Raw genomic sequence first — 25,655 nt, 5'->3', positions numbered from 1 at the left:
GTGCCGTCGAGTCAATTCTGACCCATAGCAACCCTGTATAGGGCTTCCGAGGAGCAGCTGGTGAGCTTGAACCGCTGACCTTGCAGTTCAAATGGCTTTGCAGTCCGGTGCATTAACCCACAGTGCCACGCTATCAGTTCCACTGGGTAGGTTCAAACCAGGGATTCAAACCAGGGCTTTGAACTGATGTATTCTGGTTCAGTCCCTTGCTAAGAATGTGTTTTCATCCCAGACACACTGAATTCGAATCTACAGTTTAACAGGATTCCCAGTAGATCTGGTATGGAAATGCACATTCTCAGCAGGGCCAAACCGGAATGCACTGGTTTGAAGTCCTGGTTCAAACCACCAACCTTTAGGTTGCTCTTGTTCCAACTCATAGCGACTCTGTATAGGGTTTCTGAAGACAGGCTGGTGGGTTTGAACCGCTGACCTTGCAGTTAACAGCCCATTATTTGCCCTCTCCCCCCAGTTGTCTCTGACTCTAACAGAACTAACCACCTGCCTGTCCTGCGTCAGCCTCACAGTAGTTTGAGCCCATTGTTTCAGCCACCACGTCCACCTAGGGTCTCTCCTCAAAACAAGAATTCTTGAAGTCAGAAGTCCTAATTCAAGATGTTGGTAGGTATTATGAATTGATTCTGTCCTCCCCAAATATATGTTGCATATACTACTAAGGAGCCCTGGTAGCATCGTGGATTATGAGCTAGGCTGCTAACCTCAAGGCCAGCAGTTTGAGTCTTCCAATTGCTCTGTGGGAGAAAGATGAGGCTTTCTATGCCCACACTACACTGCACTGAACAGTGACCCTGTTGGACAAAGCTGAATCGCTCCATAAAGCCTTCAAGACTGTAATTTTTACAGAAGTAGGTTGTCATGGATTTCTCCCACAGAGCATCTAGTGGGTTCATTTTCAGTTAACAGCCCTGCCCTTATCCATTGTGTCATCAAGCCCATAAACCAAGTGAACACTCAGGGCCCAGGGGCACCAGCCTGCACACTGACACCACCTAGTGGCTAGGATGTGCAAGCATCCCAACAGTCAGTCTAGTAAAAGACATGGTCATTCTGGCAGCAGCCTGGCAGCCTCCCTTTACAATCAGGAGCAGGTTTGCTCCTCCTCCCCACTTCCCAGGGTAGCCCATAGAGCTGACACTGAAGTCCAGATGAAAGGAGGTCAAGGAACCTGGCCTAGGCAACTCAAGTCCATCATTGGGCAGTAGTCTCCTAAGTAATACATATTCACAAACCTTTTGTTCACTTAAGGATTAATATGGAAGGCCCCTAGGCCTCAGTATTCTCATCTGTGTAGTGGGGATGATCTTGAGGTCTATCATTTTGATGATGGTCAGAACACTTAGTAGGCTGTCCTTGAATAAACCCTACACAAACATGAAAGTGTACAAGTCCTTGTTGACTGCAGCTGCCATCATGAAACTTGGTTGAGGGCTTACTGTGTGCAAGACTCTGAGTAAAAGCTTAACAAGTGATCACACTTATTCCTCCCAGAAGCCTATAGGGGAGCAAGGGGGCTCTGATGTGGGCAAGAAGAGTTCTCTAGTTTAAGAGTCTGGATGTAGGATCCCAACTGCTTGACTATGCGACCTCATCAACAAGTCAGCCTGTGGCTCAGTTTCTTCATCTGTAAAATGGGAAACAATAGTATCTACTCATAGGGTTGTTGTAACAGATGAAGAACTTAGAACAGCATTTGGCACACACAATAACGCAACAGACGTGATGGCTATTGTTACTATTGATTCCCTATTATGAAGTTAAGCAAACTGAAGCTCAGAGAAGTTAGTAAGTTGCCCAAAGTCATTCAGCTGACAAGAGGCAGGGCAGAACAGCTAACGGACAGGACAGTCTGCTGACACCCCCGAACAAGAGCCAGCCTTCTGACGTCCCAGGCAGTGTTTGCTCCAAGTCTCAGCTTCTTGCAGCTGTATTTAAACAGAACACTTTCTCCTTTCTGCTAAAATAGTGTGTTCCCCAGGCCAGCAGCATCAGTATTACCTGGGGAACTTGTTATAAACATAAATGTTATAGACATAAAATACCATGAAAGAATTGCTCCAGGGCCCAGCAGTCCCTCAGCACCCAGGGCCTCAACTGTCTCGTGGTCTGGGACATGATTGGTAGCTCTCCTAGGCTGGGGGTTTGAATGGTGCCTGCCATGAGGGATGTCTGTGAGAGCAAGAACCTCTTTGTGGGTGAGCCCAGCAGCCACCTCTGAACTCAACTTTCATATGTTTTGCTTCTTTGTAAAAGTCATTCTGAAACGGTAATTTTTTAAATGGCTATGTGAAGATAGCCTCATATGGATGCGAAAGCTGGACAGTGAATAAAGAGGATCGTAGAAGAATTGATGCCTTTGAGTTGTGGTGTTGGAGGAGAATACTGAGGGTGCCATGGACTGCCAAAAGAACCAATAGATCTGTTTTGGAAGAAGTGCAGCCAGAGTGCTCCTTGGAGGCCAGGATGGCTAAGCTTCGTCTCTCCTACTTTGGACATGTAGTCCGGAGGAAACAATCGTTGGAGAAGGATGTCATGCTGGGTAGGGTGGAGGGTCAGAGAAAAAGAGGAAGACCTCCAACGAGATGGATCGGCCAGGTGGCATCATTGATGGACTCGGGGGTGGCAGCGGTGGTGAGGTTGGCCCAGGATCGAACATTGTTTCGTTCTGCTGTGCATGGAGTCGCTATGAGTCGGTTCCGACTCGATGGCACCTGACAACAACAATGTGAAGTAGTATGGTTCTTAGTCATATACAAGGTCAAAGATGAGGCCGAACTGCAACGTTGGCAATTCAAACCCACCAACCACTCTGAGGGAGAAAGATGAGGTTTTCTGTTTCCACAAAGATTTTAAAACCTCAGAAACCCTAGAAAGAACCGCTATGAGTCAGAACCAACACAACGACACTAAAGACAACAACTCCCCTTAAACTCTTTGTTTTCGAGTTGATTTCAACTCATAGTGACCCTGTAGGACAGTGTGGGGTTTCCAATGTGGCAAATCTTTAAGGAAGCAGAATGTCACATCTTTCTCCCGAAGAGCAGCTAGTGGGTTTGAACTGCCGATCTTCTGGTTAGCATCCGAGTGCTTAGCCACAGTTCCACAGGGACTCCTAACTCAGGAGATCCTGCAATTGTCTCATCAAAGGCCCCAATCAGTGCAGATGAATGCATCAACAAAATGTGGCATAGGCATTTCCATAGGACTGATACATGCTTCAACCTGGAACAACCTTAAAAACATTATACTGAGTGAAATAAGCCAGACAGAAAAGGGCAAGTGTTGTCTGATCACACTTACATGAAACCGGCTTCTGGGTGGGGCAAAAAGTTAATGCTGTCTTCTGCTAATCCAGTGGTTGAAGGTTCAAGCCCCCCCAGAGGCAGCTCAGAAGAAAGGTCTGGGGTTCTACTAGGCACTGAATACCTTGAGAACCACAGTTCTGCTCTGACACACGTGGGGTCCCCGGGACTTGGAATCCATTTGAAGGCAACTGTTTGGTCTTTTGGTTTTTAAAATAGGAAACCTTTTAATGCAAATGTGTAGAAAACCAGACCGTAGATTCATGGTTACCAGAGACTGGGGGAAAAGGGGAGAGGGGAGTTACTTCTGAATGGGTACAGAATTCCTGTTGGAGGTGGAATTTAAAACTTTTGTATAAATTGTGTTCTTGCACACAAAAAGTGGAGGGAGGAGAAATGAAAATGAGGTAGTTCAGAGAATACAGTTGGGTACAGGAAGCACGTGACCTCCACATGGGGACACAGGAAACTTGAAATCACAAACATCTCACAGGTGGTTAGCAGACACAAGCCTGGTCTCCTCACAGCATCGCGGCCTTTGTCCACAGGGGTAAGCTCACATTTTTCATTGTCCTCGCGTCTCAGCTCAGCAGCTTGGAAGGAATCCTAAATGTCGAGGGCCAAGTTCTAATTCCTGCTGAACCTGGGCTTCAGTTTCCCCAGAGTTCCTTTCTATTTGACTGTCCAACCGTGTGCTGTGAACTCCGGCTCTACTGGTCTCTGGGCCCTGCCTCTGTGCTTATCTTCTGCTTTTTGTCCCTGAGTCCTTTCCTCTCATGTCCTGCTGTGTGGGAGAGTGATTTGGAAAGTGAGAGCTAGCTTCATTTTGTCCATGGACTCATGTTGGGCAATCTGTATGTATCCTTCCACCCCAGCGTGCATTTGTGATTAATTTCACTAAGTGGTTTGCCCTGCCCTATATTCACTCACATTCTTTTTTCTAAACATGTAGGAGCTTCTCTGTTCATTTAAATATATGTATATATATATATGTAAGGAGTCCTGGTGTGGTGCTGTGGGCTAATACATCAGACTGCAAAGTTGTTTGAACTGCAAGGTGGATGGTTCAAGCTCACCAGCTTCTCCTTGGAAACCCTATACAGGGTCGTTATGGGTTGGAATCAACTCCATGGCACTTAACAACAACAACAACAACAACATATATATGTAAAGAAAGTCCTGGTGTGGCGCTGTAGGATAAGCACTCAACTGCAATGTTGATTTAAACGGCAAGGTCAGCAGTTCAAATCCACCAGCCTCTCCTTGGAAACCCTACACAGAGTTTCCAAGGCTAGAAATCTTTGTGGGAGCAGAAAGCCTCACCTTTTCCCTCTGAGTGGCTGGTGGACTCAAACCACTGACTTTGTGGTTAGCAATCCAGTGCTTATCCTACAGAGCCACTGTGCTCCTATATGTTGTTATTGTTAAATGCCATTAATTGGTCTTGATTCATCGAGACAGTTTCTGAGGAGGGGCTGGTGGATTTGAACTGGCAACCTTACAGTTAACAGTCCAGTGCTTATCCTACAGTGCCACACTGTTAATGGACAAAAGTCAGTCCACCAGCCGCTGCAGCCAATAATAGGGACAGGGTGAGAATCGACATACATTTTATCAACAGATCTAGAAGGCAGTGAGATCCTTCTTTGAAAGACTGCCTTGGCTTCCCCATATGGTTGGAGTTGTCATGCCCTCCTGGGTATGAGTCCATTTATTATTGTCACATTCCTTTCTCAGAGCTTATGCCTCCTCCCATCAGCCTCTCTCGTGACTTTCCTCTGAGTCTTAATTAACAATACACAACTAAATCCTTCAGCTACATGTCCCGGGAGCAGTGCTCAAGGTAAAAGTTAGGGCAGTAATGATTGGGAACAATGATTTTAAAAAGTTAAAATATATATAAGGTTAAAACAGGACTAGACAATAACAACAACCATGCTTATGGGTGTGTATATATGTGTGTGTGTCGTTAAGTGCCTTTGAGTCATTTCCAACTCATAGCAACCCTGTATAAGGTTCCCAAGGAGCAGCTAGTGGGTTTGAACTGCTGACCCTGGAGTTAGCAGTCCAGTACTTATTCTACAGTGCTACCCCAGGGCTTCAAGCATATATATGGTGATGATTATGTGCCGTGGAATCAGTTCTACCTCATAGCAGCCCTGTATAGGGTTTCTGAGGCTGCAAATCTTAACAAAAGCAGAAAGCCTCATCTTTCTCCCATGGAGCAGCTGGTAGATTTGAACCACTGACCTTGTGGTTAGGAGCCCAGCTCATAATCCACTATGCTACCAAAGCTCTCTATGTATATATGTTGTTAAGTGCCGTCGAGTCGGTTCCAACCCATAGCAACCATGCATGGGGTTTCTAAGGAGCAGCTGGTGATTTTGAACCACTGACCTTGTGATTTAAATGACCTTGTGATCCAGTCCTTATCCTAGGGCACCACACTGACTTACGGTGGTTTACTGGGAAGCATAACAGTGTGAGTCACACTAACACCTTGTTTAACTAAAGAGAAAAATAGGCAAGCGTGTCTTAGAGGTCTGTAAAGATTTTAATAATTCAAATCATCCTTTCTGAGAAACTACAGATAGGAAATACGTAGACAGTTGTTCAAACAGAACAAGGGATACTGCGTGGTTTAAAATGGGAAAGGTGTGCACCAGGGTTGTATTCTTGATCAAATTTATTCAATCTGAATTTTGAGGAAATACTTTGAGAAGCTGGACTATAAGAAGAACCCGGCATCAGGATTGAAGGAAGGCTCATTAACAAATTGTGAAGCACTTACTAATGAAGGTCAAAGAATACAACCTTCAATATGGATTACACCTCAACTCAAAGAAACCAACAATTCTCACAGCTGGACCAATAAATGCCATCACTAAATACTGAGAAGCCCACGTGCCTGTTGGTTTGTTGTACTATAGTGGCTTGTATGTTGCTGTGATCCTGGAAGCTATGCCATTGGTGTCTCAAATACCAGCAAGGTCACTCATGGTGGACAGATTTCCATGGAGCTTCCAAACTAAGACAGACTGGAAAGAAGGAATAGATGGTCCACTTCTGAGGCATTCACCCGTGACAACCTTATAAATAGCAGCAAACCTTTGTCTTATGTTGGTATAGAGCAGGAGGATGAATTCTGCAGGTTGGAAGGTACTCAGATTATGACTGAGGAAGATCTGACTCCCCAAAGAACATCAACCTTAATGACATGGATGGAGTAAAACTTTCAGGACCTTCATTTGCTGATGGGGCACAAATCAAAAGGAGAAAAAATAGTTGCAAACGTCCATTGAAAATCGGAACATGGAATATATGAAGTATGAATCTAGGAATATTGGAAATCATCAGACGTGAAATAGAATGCATAATGATTACTATCCCAGGCATTAGTGAAGTGAAATGCACAGGTATTGGTTATTTTGATTCAGACAATCATATAGTTTACTATGCCAGGGACAACAAATTGAAGAGGAGTGGCATCGCATTCTTCGTCAAAAAGACCTTTCAAGGTGTGTCTTGAAATACACTGCTGTCTGCGATGGGATAATATCTGTACATCTTCAATGAAGACAAATTAATATAACTATTATTCAAATTTATCAACCACCAAAGCCAGTGATGAAGAAATTCAAGAATTTGACTAACTTCTTCAGTTTGAAATTCATCAAATATGCAATCAAGATGCATTGATACTTGCTAGTGATTGAATGAGAACATTGAAAACAAAGGAGAGATAAATTAGAAAATGTGGCCTGGGTGATAGAAATGATATTAATAATGACATGATAGAATTTGGAAAGATCTACGGCTTATTCATTGCAAATACATTTTTTTCAACCACATAAACGGCAATTGTCCATGTAGACTTCTCCAGATTGAACAGACAGCAATCAGATGGACTGCTTCTGTGGGAAGAGGCGATGGTCAAGGTCAGTAACATGAACCCAAACAAGGTCAGGGACCAACTGTGGAACACACCAAAAATTGCTCATAATCAAGTTCAGGCTGAAGCTGAGGAAAATTAAAACTAGTTCATGAGAGCCAAAAATTGACCTTGAGTATTATTTTCAGGTGCCGCCGTGTTGGTACTAACTTACAGTGACCTTATGCACAACAAAACAAACACTGCCCTGTCCTGCACCAATCTCACAATCATTGCCATGCTTGCGCCTATTTGCTGCCGCCACTGCGCCAATCCATCTTGGTGGGGCTCTTCCCCTTTTTCACTGACCCTCCACTTTACAAAGCATGATGTCCTTCTTCAGGGACTGGTCCCTCCTGATAATATGTCCAAAATATGAGAGAAAAAGTCTGGCCATCATTGGTTCTAAGGAGATTTTATACTTCTTCCAACACAGATTTCTTCTGGCAGTCCATGGTACTTTTAATATTCTCCCCCAACACCATAATTCAAATGTTCTTCTATGGTCTTCCTTATTCATTGTCCAACTTTCACATGCATATGAGGTTACTGAAAATACCATGGCTTGGATCAGTTGCACTTAGTCCTCAAACTGAGTTCTTAGCTCTTGAATACTTTAAAGAGGTCTTGTACAGCAGATTTGCCTAATGTAATACATTGTTTAATTTCTTGACTCTTTCTTCCATGAGGTTGATAATAGATCCAAGCAAAATGAGGTCTTTGAAAACTTTGATCTTTTCTCCTTTTATCATGATGTTATTTATTCATCCAGTGGTGAGGATTTTGTTTTCTTTACATTGAGATGCAACCCATACCAAAGGCTGAGGTCTTTGATCTTCATCAGTAAGTATTTCAAGTCCTCTTCACTTTCAGCAAGCAAGGTTGTATCATCTGCATGTCGCAGGTTGTTAATGAGTCTTCCTCCAATTCTGATACCCATTCTTTTTTTTTTTTTCCTTCAAAAATTTAATACCATGTGTTTATAATATATACAAATTTTATTGCCCATTTTTTTTATAATCCAGCTTCTTGGATTATTTGCTCAGGGTACAGATTTAATAAGCATGGTGAAAGAATACAACCCTGGCGTACACCTTTCCTGATATTAAACCACTCAGTGTTCCCTTGTTCTGTCTGAACAACTGTCTCTTGGTCTATGTACATGTTCCTCATGAACACAACTAAGTGTTTCAGAATGTTGTCCATAGCTTGTCATGATCCACACAGTTGCAAGCCTTTGAGTAGCCAATAAAGTACAGGTAAGCATCTTTCTGGTATTCTCTGCTTTCAGCTAAGATCCATCTTACATCAGCAATGATGTCTCTCGTTCCACATCTTTGTCTGAATCCAGCTTGAATCTCTGGCAATTTCCTCTTGTCAGTTGTACTGTTGCAGCCATTTTTAAATTATCTTGAGCAAAACTTTACTTGCGTGTGATAGTAATGACATTGTCCAATAATTCCCATAATGTAGAGAGTCATCAAAACAGAGGATGCCTTGCCAATGAAATGGACTGATAAAGTGGCTGCAACATTGGATTGGCTTAAACATGACAGGATGGGAATGTTTAAACATGAGAATGGCACAGATTGGGCAGTGTTTTGTGCACAGGGTCACTATGAGTCAGTATGAACTGAATGGATCGCACTTAGCAACAACATATATGGAGAAAAGATGGAAAAGACATCTTCTTACTTCATCCTTAATGAATGCCCATGAAAGCTGAGTCAAGAAATCAAATGACATATTGCACTGGATAAAGCTCCTACAAAAGATCTCTTCTAAGACTTACAAAGCAAAGGTGTCAGTTTTAAAGAGTACGGTGCGCCTGACCGAAACCATGGTATTTTCAACCACCTCATATGCATGCGAAAGCTGGACAATGAATACGGAAGGCTGAAGAAACCCTGATGCCTTTGAATTATGGTATTGGTGAAGACTATTGAATGTACCATAGGCTGCTAGAAGAACAAAGAAATCTGTTGGTAGAAGTACCACCAGGATGCTCCGTAGAAGCAAAGACGACAAGACTTTGTCTCACATACTCTGGGCATTAACATCAGAAGGAACCAGTCCCTGGAGAAGGTTATCAGGCTTGGTAAAGTAGAGGGTCAGTGAAAAAGAGGAAGACCCTTAACAAGATGGATTACCAGAGTGACTGCCACAATGGACTCAAACCTGGGAATGATGGTGCAGGGTGGCCAGTGTTTGATTGTGTTGGATGTCGGGATGCTGTGAATTAGAACTGACTCAATGGAACCTGTCAACAATAACAGCTACCACAATATTTCTGTAACATGGCAATTTCTCTTTTGTCCCTTTTAATTACTTTTTAAAGATATGATACCCATTCCTATACAGTCAATTCGGACTCACGTCAACCATCTGAGTTAGAGTTACAGTTAGTTACAGAGCAGAACTGCTCCATCGGGTTTGATTGGCCGCAATCTTTAAGAAAGCAGATCATCAAGCCTCCCACCCCTGCTAACCATCAAAGAATGTTTCTTTTACTGTGAAAACCCTTTCTTGACTTCATGATAGTACCCTCATACCGAGGAGTCCTGGTGTGGCACCGTGGGTTCACGCGTCAGACTGCAAAGCCCTTTGAACAGTAAGGTTAGTTCAAGTTCACCAGCTGCTCCTTGGAAACCCTATACAGGATCAGAACTGACTCGACGGCACTTAACAACAACAACAACTCTTATACAATATTTGTCCTTTTGTGACTGGCTTATTTCCCTTACCCTAATGTTCTCCATTGAGCCCTGGTGTAGCACTGTAGGATAAGCACTGGACTGGTATCACAAGGTCAGCAGTTCAAACCCACCAGCTGTTCTTGGAAACCCTATCTATGAGTCAGAATCAACTCGACAGCACTTAACAGAAACAAATGTCCTCAGGTTGGGGTTTTGGTGGGTTTCTTTTGTCCAGAGATCTGCAATGCCACCCTGGGCTATTATGGGCTGCCTTTCCGGAGGCCCTGTCAGACCTCCAGTGTTAAAGAATCAATTGAATCAGGTACAGATTTAGTATGAAAACTGAATTGGAGGTTTAGGTCAACTTGTGCTGGACATTTAGCTGGAGGACCTCAGTTCCTGCCCAGGCTTCCTGCCTCTGTCCCCTTTGCTCTAGGGATTGCATATCCTGACCTTGGATAGCCATGCCTGGAGGGTACTCCAACCTGGAGGCTTGAGTGCCTCCTCCTCGTCCTCCTCCATGCACATAAAAAGGCACCCACCTGAGTCCCATGTGCACACACATACACATGCTTGATCACATGTGTGCTCCGTCATTTGCCTCACCCTCTGCCCAGCAGCACACAATTTATTCTCCCTGCTTATCGGCTGCTTCCCAGCTTCCTTTGCATGGTTTCTCAGAGGCCTGGAGTGCTGGGAGCTGGCCGGTACACGTGGCTTCTCAAGACCACTCAGATAATGAGAGGAAATGTGATCATCAGCTCACGGCATTCAGGGGATTTTGGGCTGTAGCTCCAGGCGGCCACTCCTTGCCTTGCTCTGGCTCTCTACAGAAACAGGCGACCCTCCGCTGTTCCCCGCCAACTCACAGACACCTCCTGAGATGTTCTTATTAAGTTACTGGACCCTATACGCAGCCTTTCTCGCCCTGTTCTGCTACCCAGGTGAGTGGATGCCCAGGCTTCCTGACTTGGCAAATGCCAGCCCAGAGGGTGGGGTGACAGGGTCTCTAGCTGCGGCAAGGGGTTCCAGCTTTGAAGTCACTGAGGCTTTGAACCCAAGGGTACAGGATGCTGGGCTAGCCTAACTTCCAGTCCCCATGGCCCTGGGCAGCACAGGAGAGGACTTAAGCCTTTTCGGCATCAGGTTGGAGAGGCCCAGAACTTGGTGGCATATGGATGTGGCAAATTGAAGCTGAATGGTGGGCTGGGTGGGGTCTCAGGAAGTGAAGTGACATTGGACTTCAGAAAGAGGTGAGGACAGACCCCTGTGTGATCTTCAGAAATGGGCAGTTAGGGGCAGCAGAGGGCATTGCCTTGCTGGCTGCACAAAACGAAAATGAAACCCCCTTTCCAGAGGGCCTTGGGGCCTGTGTAAGCTGGGAGGCAGCCTCCTCAATCTAGATGTGAAGTGACAAGACCTGAACAAGGGGCCATCCCTGGACTTTCTCCTTTGGCCCCCGGCCCTTGATCCAGACCACTAGCTGTAGGTAGCGCCAATGAGCAGGGGCGTGGGAACACCGGTGCCAGTAGATACTGATCAGTGTTTCTGGTCTTCCAGGGTCTGGTGAGAAGGCATTCGAGGTATACATCTGGACAGAGAAGGTGGTGGTCCAGCCTAGTGGGTCCTTGAAAGTCAACTGTAGCACCAATTGTGCCCAGCCAGACACAGGTGGTCTGGAGACCAACTCACCCAAGACTCTAGAGGACTATCGGCTCCAGTGGAAGCAATACTTGATCTACAACATCTCTGAGGACATTGTCCTCTATTGCCACTTCACCTGCTCTGGGGAACAGCAATCCAAGAGGTCCAGCATCAGCGTGTACCGTAAGTGTCGGTGCATTGGCTCTTCCTCTTCCCGGGGACAGAATCTTGTCTGTGGAATGTAGGCAAAGCTGCTCTCTGTCCCAGTTCCTGGATACTGTCCCCATGGTCCCAATGTCCCTGAGATCCCAGGGTGACATGGATGGAATAGAACCCAGGCCTGGTGGCTCAGAATCTGCTCACACTCTTTATGGGTCTCCCGGAGCCTGTTGGCATCTCAGAAGCAGACCATCAACATTTGCGTGTTACTCAAAGGAGGCCAATCTAGCCAAGATGGACCCAAATCCAAACACTGTTCCACAGTGCCGTGTTCACAGTCTTCTCCCAGCTCCATCACCAGAGCAGCCCAGGCCCCCAACCCAGCAGTGAGGGGGTCATCATGTGACTTGGGTCAGCCTTTCACCTCAGTGTAGGCTGAGCTCTCAGCCAGTATTTTGTGTGGGATGTGTGGCTGATACACACACACCTACCCATGAGCCCTGAGAACTCTCCAGATAAGCTGGGATTTACTCAACTGCTTGACACCACAGGTATCACTTGGTCCTCCCCTTCCCAACATCAGTAGATCAAAAGAAGAGAAAGATGCCCTAAATCCTACTTATTATCCTGGGGTGGGGTGAGTAGAGGTAGAGTATTTTAATTCAAAAAGAAATTCAGAGTACCATCATGATTCCTTACTAAACAGGGCACCCCTGGGTATCACGTGGCAAGGAATCATGTAGATTAGGAACTCCAGCCCCACCTCCTAAGTGAGGAACTTTATCATTCACCCACAATTCCAGCAAATTCTTCCTGCCAAGTCTTTCTCAGAATACTTTCCCACTTGTTTTCAGTTTTGAAATTTCTATTCCATCCCTGGAGGGGAGGGAGACAGATCCAAACTTTCATATCTTTCCGTTGGCTCTACAATTTCTGGACTTCCTCTTTGTAGACACCTAAGCACCTCCGTTCCTGAAACCATTATGTCGAAAAAGCCAGCGCCCAGTACATTCTTCATCTTGAACTGCCCAGCCTCTTCCTTCAAGTTCAACCAGGGATCTGAGCACACTATAGTGACAGGGATAGCCTGACCTTGGTGGGACCTGCTGGCACTGAGATCCGACTCTGAAAGATCTCCTTCCTTTCTCCCTTGCAGAGCCTCCAAAGCAGGTGATGTTGAAGTTGCAGCCCACCTGGGTGGCAATGGGTAAATCCTTCACCATTGAGTGCAGGGTACCCACTGTGGCACCCCTTGAGAGCCTCACCCTTACCCTGCTCCGTGGCAAGGAGGCCCTGCACAACCAGACCTTCAAGAGGGCAGTACCTTCCCCCCAAGAGGCCATAGCTACACTGAATGTTACAGCCCACAGAGAGGACGCCCATTACAATTTCTCATGCCAGGCGGAGCTGGACCTACGCTCTCTCGGTGGGGACATTATTCGCAGAACCTCAGAACCCCAGGTGCTGCAGGTCTATGGTGAGTGGGAGTCGAGAGGACCAGGAGGGCATTCACTCCCAGCCCTTTAGAGGGGAAATCCCTGAGCCCTGTTCTCTGTTGGCTTAGGAGGTAGGGACCAGGGCTCCCACATTTAAGCCCTGAGGGTCCCCCTTACTTTCCCTGTTCCCCAAAGCTCTCTCTGGCTATTCCAGTGACTAAGAGAGCCAGCTAGACAAGTTGCTTGGCTGTTACCAAGCTGAGTGACCTTGACCAAGAGTCCCTGGCTGGTACAAATGGTTTGCATGCTCTGCTGTTAACCAGAAAGCTAGAAGTTCAAATACACCAATTGGTACTTTTCAGAAGAAAAGGCATACTATCGAAAACTCAGCCACTGAAGATCCTATGGAGAGCAGTTATACTCTAGCATATATGGGGATGCTGTGAGTCATATTGAGCCCATGACAACTGTTAGTTACACCTTGACCAAGTTATCCTCCTTTCTGGCTTTGGCTCCTCTTGATGGTGAGGTCTGCCTGACTGACCTCCAAGGTCCCCTGTAACTCTCCTGTCCTGTGACTCTACCTGGTCAAGGTGTTTCTTGTATTTAGGGGGGCAGGGGACTTGGTGTGAAGCTCACTTAATTCTGCCAGAGGAACCTTGGCCTGAACCGTGCCACCCTCTAAGTCATGTGCCCAGCAAGCACATGCTTCCTAGGGCTGGTGTCCTCCAGTGTGACAGAAGCCTGGTTGGTGGCCCAGACCCCAGCCCACTCTTGTAGATGATACTTTGGGGGGGGGCAGAGACTACACACCATTCATCTCTATACACAGAGTGATTGCAACATGGATGAATGGGCCGGTGGGTGGCAGGTGGATCTCCCGGGGCCAGAGGACTGCTAAGACCTCTGCTCCCTCTATCCCCAGAGCCCATACAGGACAACCAGATGCTCATCATCATCACAGTCATGTGTGTGCTTCTGTTCCTCTTCGTCATGTCTGTCCTGCTCTGCTTTTTCTTCGGCCAGCACTGGCACCAGAACAGGACAGGCGCCTACGGGGTACGAGCAGCCTGGCGGAGGCTGCCCCGGGCCTACCGGGCACAGCAGGCATGAGTGACAGGCCTTGGTGGCAGAGGCCTCTGAACCTCAGCAGGATTCCTGAGGGCTGTGGCCCAGCCCCAGCTGAAGAACTGTGTGGCGGGCAGTGGAGGACTTCAGGGACATTTCCTTTTCTAGCCTTAATACAAACACCTAGACTTAACTCTGTGCTCTCAATGTCTTCTGGGATAATGCCAAACACCAGCAGATGTGGACTGCTCTCCCTCAGCCTCCCTCTCCCCGCTGCCCCCTCACAGGGGCCCTTCCAAAACCTCAGCCAGCCCGGGCCCTGGGGAGGCCCTATGCTGTCCAGCACAGGGACCAGAGCCCCAACACCCCCAATCCAGCCCTGAGTGACTCTTCCCTGAGGTGTGTGGGGGGGACACAGTGTCCTGGCCCAGTAGGGCAGAATCCTGCTTTCCCTCCTGGTCTTTGAAGCCTCAGGCAGTCCTGGTTGGAGAAGATAACAGTTCAGACTTCTCCCTTCTGCTTACAGAGCCAACTTCCTAGGGTGAGGGCGGGGTCCCAAGGGAGTTCTCTCAGCCTGTGGCTCCTCCCCAGCCAGGCCTCCATCCCTTCTACCCATCACTTTAGGTCTTCACGGAGCTGTGAGAAAAAGAATGCCTCCTCCACCCCAATTAGGCCAGCCCTGTCAGTCCCGACAACAGGGTAAGGGAAGAAGGTGAGGGTGGGACAGGAAAGGGTGAGGCAGAATTGGGTTTTTATGTGGTTTTCAGCGCTGGGTGGTACCCCTGGAGAATCTCACCCCAGAGCCTAGGTTAGTCTGTGTAGCATTGCAGTAGGGTGCAGCGAGGACTGAAGTGCCCCGAGAGAGGGCCGGTGGGGTCGGGGTGCTGAAGGGCTGCTGGGATTGAAGAGCAGACCACAGGCACAGCAGAGGGACAGGGGCCCAGGATGGTTTCCCCAGTGATGATGCTGGTAGAAGCCCAGGCCCACATCCATTCTCACAGCAGACTCTCTGCATCATAGTAATCTGGGGGAGAAACAGCATCCTCATTGTTTCTCCCTCCAGTCTCACTGGGCCCCACCACCCACTCACCTGGGCTCCTACCTGAAGCCGGGGGCACATCCGCACCCACAGTCCCTGTGGCGCTGGGGGGTGGGGGCGGAGGCACAGCTCTCCTGTGATGCGGCAGAGAAAAGACCCTGTCAGAGGCCCAGAGGTGGAGAGTGGGGTTTTGTCTAGAAGCAAGGACAGCCAGCTCCAGCCCCTGGTGATCTTCCAGCCCTGGCAGCACCCCGAACGGTAGCCTCACTTACATCTCCCTCCTCCAGGGGGCAGGAGTGTGGTGCTGAATCCTGGGGGGGGCCTGCAGATGGTGCTGATGTGAGTGTGGGGGCAGGAAAGGGGCTGGCCAGGGCAGCACAGGGCCCCAGGGGAACGGCACCCAGGGTAGGTAGTGGTGATGGAGAACCAAAGGCTCTTCCGCCTGCATTCCCAACTCCTCCACCTCCTCAGATTCCTCCTGGTGCCCCTCCAGGTAGACCTTGGGAGGGAGGGAGGTGGCAATGAATCAGGATCTTCCTCCCCAACCCTGTGTTCCCTTAAGTGATTTCTTCAGACCCACAAGACAATCATGGCCATTGTTTATTGAACATGTACTATATGCCAGCCAAACACTGTAGATATTTATTCCTTATTTTGCAGGTGGAGAATCTGAGGCTGAAAGGGGTTGAGCAACTTGTCTAAGGTCATGTAGCTAGTAAATGGCAGAGCAGGGACTGAAGAATTCAGGTGTGCCCCCAGAGCTGGGCTGGGTCTACCAGATACACCTGGCCTCACCCTGGCCTCTTCCCCCACCCGAGGGCCTGGGTGGGGGATAAAACCCCTGTCTACAGTTTTCCTTTTTAGCGGGGATGGGGAGGGATCAGAAACAATAGCTCCTCAACACCTCTCTCTTCTGGACTCCCTGACCACTTTCTCCATGGACCCCTGTCCATTTCCTCCTGACAGGCCTCCTACTTTCCACCTGGCCTGAGCTGCCCCCAACCAACATTGGCCCCTGTTCCCCTTCTCAGGCACCAGGCCAACCTCAGCACTTCATTCCTCCTTCTTCAACCACTCCACCTCCTTCTTGAGGGGGTCTTTCCTGGGCACTGCCTTCCACAAGCTTCCCTGGTCTCTTCTTCCTCCACTTCCCTGCTCACAAATCTTTGGGGTGCCCATTGCTGGTAAAATGAGGCACAGCCTTTGAGGCATATCCCGGGCTTCCTCCATCTGTCTCTTGCCTCTGCCCCTGCCACCCTGGATGGTGGGCATACCTCTAGCTCCTTGGCATCAGAATTGTATCTGGCTCAGTATCATCTGCTTCTCCTCTTTTCTTGTCCCCAACCAAGTGTGCGCTCATAGTTTGAACTTTCACGTTGGGTCACAATTAATGCTGGCTTGTATTCATAGTTACCCATTCTTTGTCAACAAGCATCTATGGAGCCCTTAGTAAGTGTCCTGCCTATTGCAGGCCCCAGGGTGCACTGGGCCATCCCTCCCAGGCCTGCAGTCTCCAGTGTGGGGACTGTGTCGTCTGGATTTGGGGATGCCCGTGGGGGCTGACAAAGGGACATGCCCGTGGGGGCATGCCAAACAGACCTAGCCAGATGGCTATGCGCTGGCCTTCTCGCTCCTCTGCTACCCAGTCCTTTTCTCCAGGAGAGCAGAGCGACGCCAGATGACCCCTAGCCCTCCACGGTTTGGCCCATGTACCTGAAGGCCAGTGGCATTGGGCTCCGGAGTCAGTGTCCCCGCCGTCAAGCGACTGAGCAGCACTTGGTGCATCTGCGCGTTCTGCAGCAGCATCAGCTCCAGCAGGTCTGGGGGGCAGCGGTTCGGCTAGTCCACACCCGGCCTCACCTTCCCAGATCCCCACCTTCCCAGATCCCCAGCCCTGAGGCTCGGAAGTGGGACCGGTGCACAGAGAACGTACAAGGCGAAGGCATGACCCTGGAGTCTCACCTTCCTTCACACGACCCGGCTGTGGGGGCGCAGGGACCCAGGGGAGGGGCTGCAGGACAGTCACCCAGGGCTGGAGGAGGGAGGAACCGGGCCAGGAGGAAAAGGGATGGGGTTACGTCCGGAGCCCCAACCCCACCGCCGCAGGTTGCACCCTTAACCTTGCAGGGGCCGCGTTCTACAAGCTCTCTCCTGCCCTCGGATTGGGGTCGACCTCCTTGTTCCCCAACTCACTCCAGGGTTCCGCCCCTCGCTCTCTTCCCTCCCCCGTCCCCGGGTCAAGCCGGTCCTGCTCCCCACCCAGCCCTCACCGTCTGGCCTGCACTCTGTGATGGTGGGAGACCCCAGCTCCTGCCTGCCCCTGCCGCCATGCGTGGCTTCGGCGTGTCAGTGTTACCATGGTGACACTAGCACCGCCTTGGGCTCACATTTCCTCACGCGCATGCGCAGGCTCGGTCCTTGTGGCCCAAGTCTTCCTCCATCCTCCTCTCTCGGACTCCCGGGTGGCGGGATTCCTGAGTTAGCCACCAGAAACCTATTTTCTGCGAGGGATCCAACTCCCACCTCCCTGCGCTGGGACTGACCGTGTCTTAGTCCTGTGTGTCCACCGCCCCCCACACACACACACCCCCTACTGTACTGGCCTAGGGGCGGCATGTTTGTAGAGTGAATGCCTGGGATGGGGAGACCTGGCTGCAACTTGGCTTCCAGGCCAAGTGGAATTGGCTAAGATGAGGAATTGACAGCTTTGTAGGAGCACAGGGGGCCAGGGTCAGGTGAGTGAGGTAGGAGAGGATCCGCTCTGTCATCTTGAGAAATCAGAGGGGCTTCTTGCAGGCCCAAGAGTGGTTTCTGGAGCCGACCAAGGCAGATTGTTGTTGTTAAGTGCCTTCGAGTTGGTTCTAACTCATAGAGACCCTGTATAGGGTTTCCAAGGAGCGACTGGTGAGTTTGAACCGCCGACCTTGCAGTTTAAACCGACTTTGCAGTACAGCACATAACTCACAGCGCCACACCAGGACTCCTATCGCAGGCCAAATGCATGCAAGAAGCTGGGGCCCTGGCGGCCAACCCCTAGATTCTCCTGCTGCAGCGGTTTGCTCTCTGGTTATCTGCCAAAGCTAGTGACTGATTCTCAAAGATGAAGGAACCTGGGGACTTCAGCACCAGCATTCCCATTACTGGAAATATTACCCAGCATGCCTCTCCTGACGGGAACTCAGCACAATCTTCTCTGCTTAGAACAGGTGAGGGGGAGATCGGTTTCAGCAGCTGAGACCATCCTGGGCAGCGGTCAAGAAAAATCAGGACAGGAAGCTGGGATTAGCACCCTGAGCTGCCCTTCCTCCAGCCTCTGGTCTGTTTGCTCCTCTTCCTGAAGTACTGGTGTGTAGAACCAGAGATACCATTCCTGCTCTCCCTTTGTGCCTTAGACCTTGTCTGCAGAGGAGGTGGCTCATTAGCAGTTCCCACACTTCTCAACAAGCTGAGATTTAGGTACTGTGGGCACATACTCCAAGTAAACAGAAAGGACACAGTGCGATGGCTTGCCTCCTCCATCCTCATTCCAGGTAGCAAGACTACGCCAACCTTTGCAATCACCACCAGTAAACCTGGCCCAACGACGTTTCTATATGTGTAAGGTGCCATTCTGAACCCTGGAGATACAGAGTGGTACCCAGTGGTGAATCCTCATTTCTCCAGTGATCTTGAGAAGCAACCCATGGAAAACATACCCATAGAAACATACCCATGGAAACAGAGCAAACTTACAAGACTATGCAGAGGTCTGGAGCAGGGATGATAAAATGAAAGGATTTTGAGTTCTGAGGGAGGCAGCCCTTGGGATGGAGCAGTGTGGGAGGGAGGGGACAGTCCAGGAGGGAGACTTGGCCCAAGCAAAGATACAGTGACAGGAATGGACAAGGCCCAGAATGAACCAATCTAACTGTGTGATAAAAGAGCCCGGGCAGGGAACAGTGAGTGGTTCCTGCCAGGTACGGGTCAGATTCGAATGCCAGTTGATGGGATTTAGGCTTCACCATGTGGCTAATGAGAATCACTGGTGGATTTCAAGCAAGAGAGAAATAAGGGGATGGCATGTGTACGGAAGTATTTTAGAAAGCTCCATTGTACCTCTTATCTCTTTCTTTGATTCGTTTGTCTCTTACATCTTTGTTTCTATCAACCAAGAATTGTTGTCGTTGTTGTTGCTGTGTGCTGTCGAGTCGATTCCAATCTATAGAGACCCTGTATAGGGTTTCCAAGGAGCAGCTGGTGAGCTTGAACCACCGACCTTGCAGTTCAAACGGCTTTGCAGTCTGGCGCCTTAACCCACGGCACCACACCAAGAATTAGGAATTGCAAAATGTCTGATGATCATGTATGTATCCATCCATCCAAATATTATTCAGCCATTGGCAATTACGGGACGGAATATATCTATTGAGGCTGCGTTTGAGAGGGGCATAGTAAGGCCTGGGAAATAGTCCCCTGCCACATCAGGAATGAACCCCATGGCTCTTCTCATCCCAGCAACTCTGCTAAGGTTTGGCCCAGACTCCGTGGATACGGTCTCAGTCCTCAGTGAATTCCTCCTTGGGGGCCAGGCCTGGTCAGTGGTTTTAGAAGCTCCTGCTAGTTCTGGACCTCCCATACATAGCTCGACTCAAGAGTCAAGCCAAAACAAAACAAAACAAAGCAGTGTTTAGATAAATATAGATCTCTTTCTAGATTAAAAACAAAAAACAAACGCACTGCCATCGAGTTGATTCCAACTCAGTGACCCTATAGGACCTACTGTTGTTGTTGTTGTTAAGTGCCGTCGAGTCGGTTCCGACCCATAGCGACCCTGTATAGGGTTTCCGAGGAGTCACTGGTGAGCTATAGGACAGAGTAAAACTACTCTGTAGGATTTTTTAAGGCTAAATCTTTACAGGCGCAGGCAGCTTCATCTTTCTCCCACAGAGCATCTGATGGGTTTGAACCATCAACCTTGCAGTTAGCAGTCCAACACTTATCCCATAGTGCCAACAGGCCTTCTTCTCTTTCTAGGTTTCTTTCTCCCTCTCTGCCCCATTCCACTTAAGGAAGCCGTAGAGCAGCCTAGAGATGTCTATGGAAAGTAAAGAGAAAGAGAAAATCATTTCAATATCTCAGCTATCAAATCGTAAGGTTTTGATGAAACTTAGGTTTTTGGAAATGAGATTCAGGTTCCACCTTCTAGTGCTCAATTACTGTTCTTTGTCAAAGAAAACGGAAATATTTGCCATTTAAAACATGGAAAAATCACACGCTTCTCTGCCTGAGCTACTTTGCTTAAAGAATACTTAACATCAATTGAATGCAGGAGAGGAGTTGGCTTTCCGGCCACTTACCCTGACGACTATTATTTTCTTGGAAGCATTGAACCCTCCACCTATTTCCTTCTCTTTTTTTTTTTTTTTTCAATGAAGACTTTTGTTTATATCATTAGGTTGGGTTTTTTATTGTCTCAAGACTATATTGCCAAAGTCCTTCCCGTTGCCTTGGTAAATCTATTTTTGGGAATAAACTAAACAACAACAACAAAATTATACTCAAGTGTGTTCAACACTGTGCTATTTTTGAGAGCTGAAAATTGAAAATGACCCAATGTCCAATAATAGGGAAGTGGTCAAGTAAATTACAGCAGGTCCACTCACAAGAATATAATGCCATCATTAAAACCAATGGAATTAGGGCCAGTGGCAGGGGGCGTGGGAGAGGCACAGAACAACAATGGAACTGGAAAAATGAGCTCACTTTTCCCCTTCTGGAGAGAAAGGAGCCCTTTCTAAGAATTCTTTAAGAAGCATGCTAGTGGGGTGAGTAGCAGCTTGGGCCTTAAAAGCTGGTGTGCAGCTATTTACGATATAATTATTGGTCTCTACTCACCAGGAACAGAAGAGAGCAGACACCAAAGTCTTAGAGACGAAACTAGTCTACAGGACTAATAACCCACATGAGCCATAGTCTCATCTACCCTGAGACCAAAAGGACTAGATGGTGCCCAGCTACCACTACTGACCACTTTGACCAGAGCCACAAAAGAACAAGTGAAAAATATAGAACAGAACCCCAAATTTAAAACGTCTAGACTTATTAGACCAATTGAGACTAAAGGATTCCCTGAAACTATCTCCCTCAGATATTCTTTAAATCTTGAACCAAAACTTTGCTCTGAGGTCACCTTTTAGCAAAATTAAATAAACACCTTTTAGCACATGAAATAAAGGATATTAGTCTTTTAGTGGGGTGCTCTAATAAAAATCCATCCAAAATTGTTGACCAAAATGTCAACAATTACTCTAAAGGAAAGGTGAGGGAAACTAGAGTATTGGAAACAGAACAACCAGAATGCAGTTGAAAAGAATGTTGACATACTGTGAAAAATATAGTTAGTTAACATCATTAAACAATCTGTATAGAAATTGTCAAATGGGAACCTAATTTTTTTGTGTAAAATTTCACTAAGAAACCCACATTTTTTTTAAAAAAGTAACAGTTTGTCCTGTGGATTAATGGACCACATAAACTAGGTGGTGCTTTGTTACCACTACTAACTGCTCTGAAAAGGATCATATTGGAAGGTCCTGAGTAGAGTGGTAGAAAACATGGAATAAAACTCAAAATAACAAAAAACAATCAGGTTTACTGGTCAGATTGAGACTGATGGAACCCCAAGATTATGGCGCCTGATCATCTTTCAGGTCTGAAATTGAACTCACTCCCATTGCTCAATTTTCAGCCAAGGAATAGATACATAGAGGACACCCATCCAAGTCAGGTACACATGCCATAGAATGGTTAACCATTTAAAATCAAAAGGGCAATGTAGAAACAAGAAAAAAGAGATGGGTTAAGTGATGTTACATTGAGGGGAACTGCAGTCATTGAGATAAAAAAAAGTATATTATTTATTGAATGTAAAATTGATTATCTGCTCTATAAATCTTCACTCATTCACAATAGAAAAAAGTTTTTAAAAAACTCATTATAAGAGAAGAAATGGCAACAATTCTTTTTGAGACAATTAAGGGAACACCATTCAAATCAATGAGTCCTTGTCTTTGTCCCCTAAAAAGGCATAAAAAGGAAAGACTGAGACTCGGTGGAAATACACGCTCTGATTGGTGACCACGCATCACCGATGGGGAGAAGTGGGATAAAGGCAGCAATGAAGCGGCAAGCTAAGCCTTACAATATTCAGTGGGCTTCTGTGGACTCATCTGGGGACCTGGTTGGCAAGCAGTGTGAGGAGACCTGGGGACTCCTGGGCCCAGAGTCAGTGGCGTGGCCACGGAGGACTCAAGTGGAGAATGGAGCTGCCGGCTGATGGGAAGAGAGGGCATGTGCACAAGAACACCCACACGGACAGATGGTACCCACGTGACCTGGACCGGATGACTGGATGATCAGAAATCAACCAGGAGAAGAAAGAAGAAGGGGAAAAAAAATTGAGCTGATACAATCTGATGAACTTGACCTATACCTACGAATGCAGTGACTCAAAAGAGGCAACAAAGCCTCACAGCAAGAAACATTCACACACACACACACACACACAGAGTGGACAGAGATGGGCAACTTGGACATTGGCTACCCAAATGGGGAGGGGGAGACTACAAAGGCAAGAAGTGACTGGCTTACAAGCTTTCAAGAGGGAACCTAGAGCTAGGGGGCATGGAGGAAGGCAGAAACTCCAGTGAGTACTATCCAATGTGTCTTGGTGGAGCTGATGAAATGAAATGCAGATGGGTTACTTGTGATACTGTAGTGAATAATTGTTATCAAGACTGATTGTGAGGGTTGGAAATGCAAAGGTAGACATTTTGTAGCAAGGAAGGGAGTGATTATTTCTCCAGTCTAGGAGCGGAGGTCTCTGGGACCATCAACGGAGAAGAGCCGAGAGTGGGACCCTACCCAGAGAAGCAGAGATGCCTGAGATGGAGACAGAGACGATGATGTGGAGTGATGAAGCGGCTGGGGACTTTGGATCCAGAGAGGGAGAGGGACTGTGGGCTGAAGACTGGGGGGTGGGGGGGGTGGGGAGGGGGAAGTGTAGAGGACGGGTTTCTAGGATATACCCTTTGGTCGGAAGATGATGCATGGAGGGGATTGGAACCATGGCAATGAAATGATATACGATGGAATGAATGTAAAACTAAAGTTCTCTCATGTAAACTATCATATAATTCACAATAAAACATTTTAAAAAACTAATTATAAGAGAAGAAATTTCAACAATTCTTTTTGAGACAATTAAGGGAACACCATTCAAATCAATGAGTCCTTGTCTTTGTCCCCTAAAGAGGCATAAAAAGGAAAGGTGTTGAAATATGAGGGTTGAAGGAAAGGAACTAAATATGGCTCTTCAGAATAACATACATGACTAACTGAATAGGTGAAGAGAAGTTGCCTTGAAAAATAAACCATGAAAAAAATCCCACTTTTCTGCTTACAGGCTTTGACTGTACGGCTTCTGCAAATTCTTGTTATCTTTGTGAAATATATGTATGTGGTCTTACACAACAGGAATTTGGTGGTACTTTGGGGATTATAAACACACAGATCACACCAGAGAGATGTTCTGTGATGGGGGACCCAGTTTTCACTGGAATGATATATAGGATAGTGTTGCTGAGCCGACCCCAGCTCCACCCTTCTGGAATTGGGTGTCAATGGCCATGAGGGAAGAAAGCCAGTTCCTGTGGGTCAGGGTGGGATTTTCTAAAAGGTAGTTTTATTACACAGATTTCTTTTGTTTGTGGTCAACTGGAATTCAGCCTAAAATAGCTTAAGGAAAGCAAATGTTTTTCAGCAATGTCATGAGGGTTGGTGACACCCAATGTGGTAACTTATGGTGTCAACCTCGCCTCTCTTCCCATGAACTAAAAATACCAGATCATACAAGATCCTTGTTGTCAGGTGCTTCCTACTCATAGAGACCCCATCCATAACAAAGTGAAACATTTCAAAATAACAATCAAAATTGTTATTTTGAGCCCACTGTTGCTGCCACTGTGCCAATCCAACTTGTTGGGGGTCTTCCTCTTTTCTCTGACCACTTTGCTAAGCAAGATGTGCTTTCTCAGGGACTGATCCTTCCTGACAACATGTCCGAAAAATGATAGAAGTCTTCCATCCTCGCTTCTACGGAGCATTCTGGTTGTCCTTCTTCCAAGACAAATTTGTTTGTTCTTCTGGCAATACAATGGTACTTTCAATATTCTTCTCCAGCACAATAATTCAAGTGCATCAAGATTATATAGTCTATGGTCTTCCTCATTCATTATCCAACTTTTCACATGCAAATGAGGCAATCAAAAACATCATGGCTTGGGTCAGGCACACGTTAGTCCTCAAGCTGACATCTTTGCTCTTGAACACTTTAAAGTGGTCTTGTGCAGCAGGTTTTCCAATGCAATTCATTGGCTTATTAAGTGCTATGCCCAAGATCATTGATTATGGATCCAAGCAAAATGTAGTCTGACAACGTCAATCTTTTCTCTTTTATCATGATATTATTTATTGGTCCAGCTGCAAGAATTTTTGTTTTCTTTTCATTGAGATGTAACCATACTGAAGGCGATAGTCTTTGATCTTCATCAGTAAGTATTTCAAATTTTTTTACCTTCCAGCAAGCAAAGTTGTGTCATCTGCATATTGTATTCATGAGTCTTGCTCCAATCCTGACACCATGTTCCGCTTCATATAATTCTGTTTCTCAGATTACTTGTTCAGCATGTGGGGTGAAAAATACAATCCTGATGCGCATCTTTCCTGATTTGAAACCATTCAGTGACTCCTTGTTCTGTTTGAACAACTGCCTCTTGGTCCAAGTTCAGGTTTCTCATGAACACAATTAAGTGTTCTGGAATACACATTCTTCCCAATGTTATCCACAGTTTGTTACAATCCACACAGTTGAATGCCTTTGCATAGTCAATAAAACACAAGTAAATATCTTCGTGGTACTTTCTATTTTCAACCAAGAACCATCCAACATCAGCAATGATATCTCTAGTTCTGTGTCCTCCTCTGAAGCCAGCTTGAATTTCTGGCAGCTTATGTCAATGTACTGTTGCCGACTGTTTTGAATTATCTTCAGCAGAATTTTATTTGCATGTGGTACTAATGATATTGTTTGATGATTTCCACATTCTGTTGGGTCAAGACTTTCTTTGGAATGGGCACAAATATGGCTCTTTTCCAATTGACTGGCCAGGCAGCTATCTTCCAAATTTCTTGATGTAAACAAAAGCAACTTCAGTGGTGCAACAGTTTGAATAAAAATTAATTTCAATTTGTATTCTGTCAATTCCCAGAGCCTTGCTTTTTGCCAATGCCTTCACTACAACTTGGACTTCTTTCTTCAGAACC

At 46.9% G+C, this 25,655-nt stretch overlaps 2 protein-coding genes across 2 annotated transcripts; one reads left to right on the top strand and one right to left on the bottom strand.

The window, feature by feature from the left end:
- Window positions 1-2,176: 2,176 nt before the first annotated feature.
- ICAM2 (intercellular adhesion molecule 2) lies at window positions 2,177-14,299 on the top strand. The gene is made up of 5 exons (XM_006833727.1): window positions 2,177-2,213; window positions 10,781-10,891; window positions 11,508-11,774; window positions 12,907-13,227; window positions 14,112-14,299. The coding sequence occupies exons 1-5, from the start codon at window positions 2,177-2,179 to the stop codon at window positions 14,297-14,299; spliced, it is 924 nt and encodes a 307-aa protein (XP_006833790.1).
- A 950-nt stretch (window positions 14,300-15,249) lies between these two features.
- LOC102842653 (chromosome unknown open reading frame, human C17orf72) lies at window positions 15,250-17,623 on the bottom strand. The gene is made up of 6 exons (XM_006833581.1): window positions 17,564-17,623; window positions 17,256-17,325; window positions 17,007-17,113; window positions 15,566-15,792; window positions 15,357-15,427; window positions 15,250-15,278 (listed from the first exon to the last, which is right to left on the bottom strand). Exons 1-6 carry the CDS (start codon window positions 17,621-17,623, stop codon window positions 15,250-15,252), a joined length of 564 nt encoding a protein of 187 aa, XP_006833644.1.
- Window positions 17,624-25,655: the final 8,032 nt, after the last annotated feature.

The sequence above is a fragment of the Chrysochloris asiatica genome, unplaced genomic scaffold (genome assembly GCF_000296735.1).
Source record: "Chrysochloris asiatica unplaced genomic scaffold, ChrAsi1.0 scaffold00007, whole genome shotgun sequence".
Classification (NCBI taxonomy): Eukaryota; Metazoa; Chordata; class Mammalia; order Afrosoricida; family Chrysochloridae; genus Chrysochloris; species Chrysochloris asiatica.
Note: the sequence above shows the minus strand (reverse complement) of the source record. Positions and strands in the feature narration are given on the sequence as shown.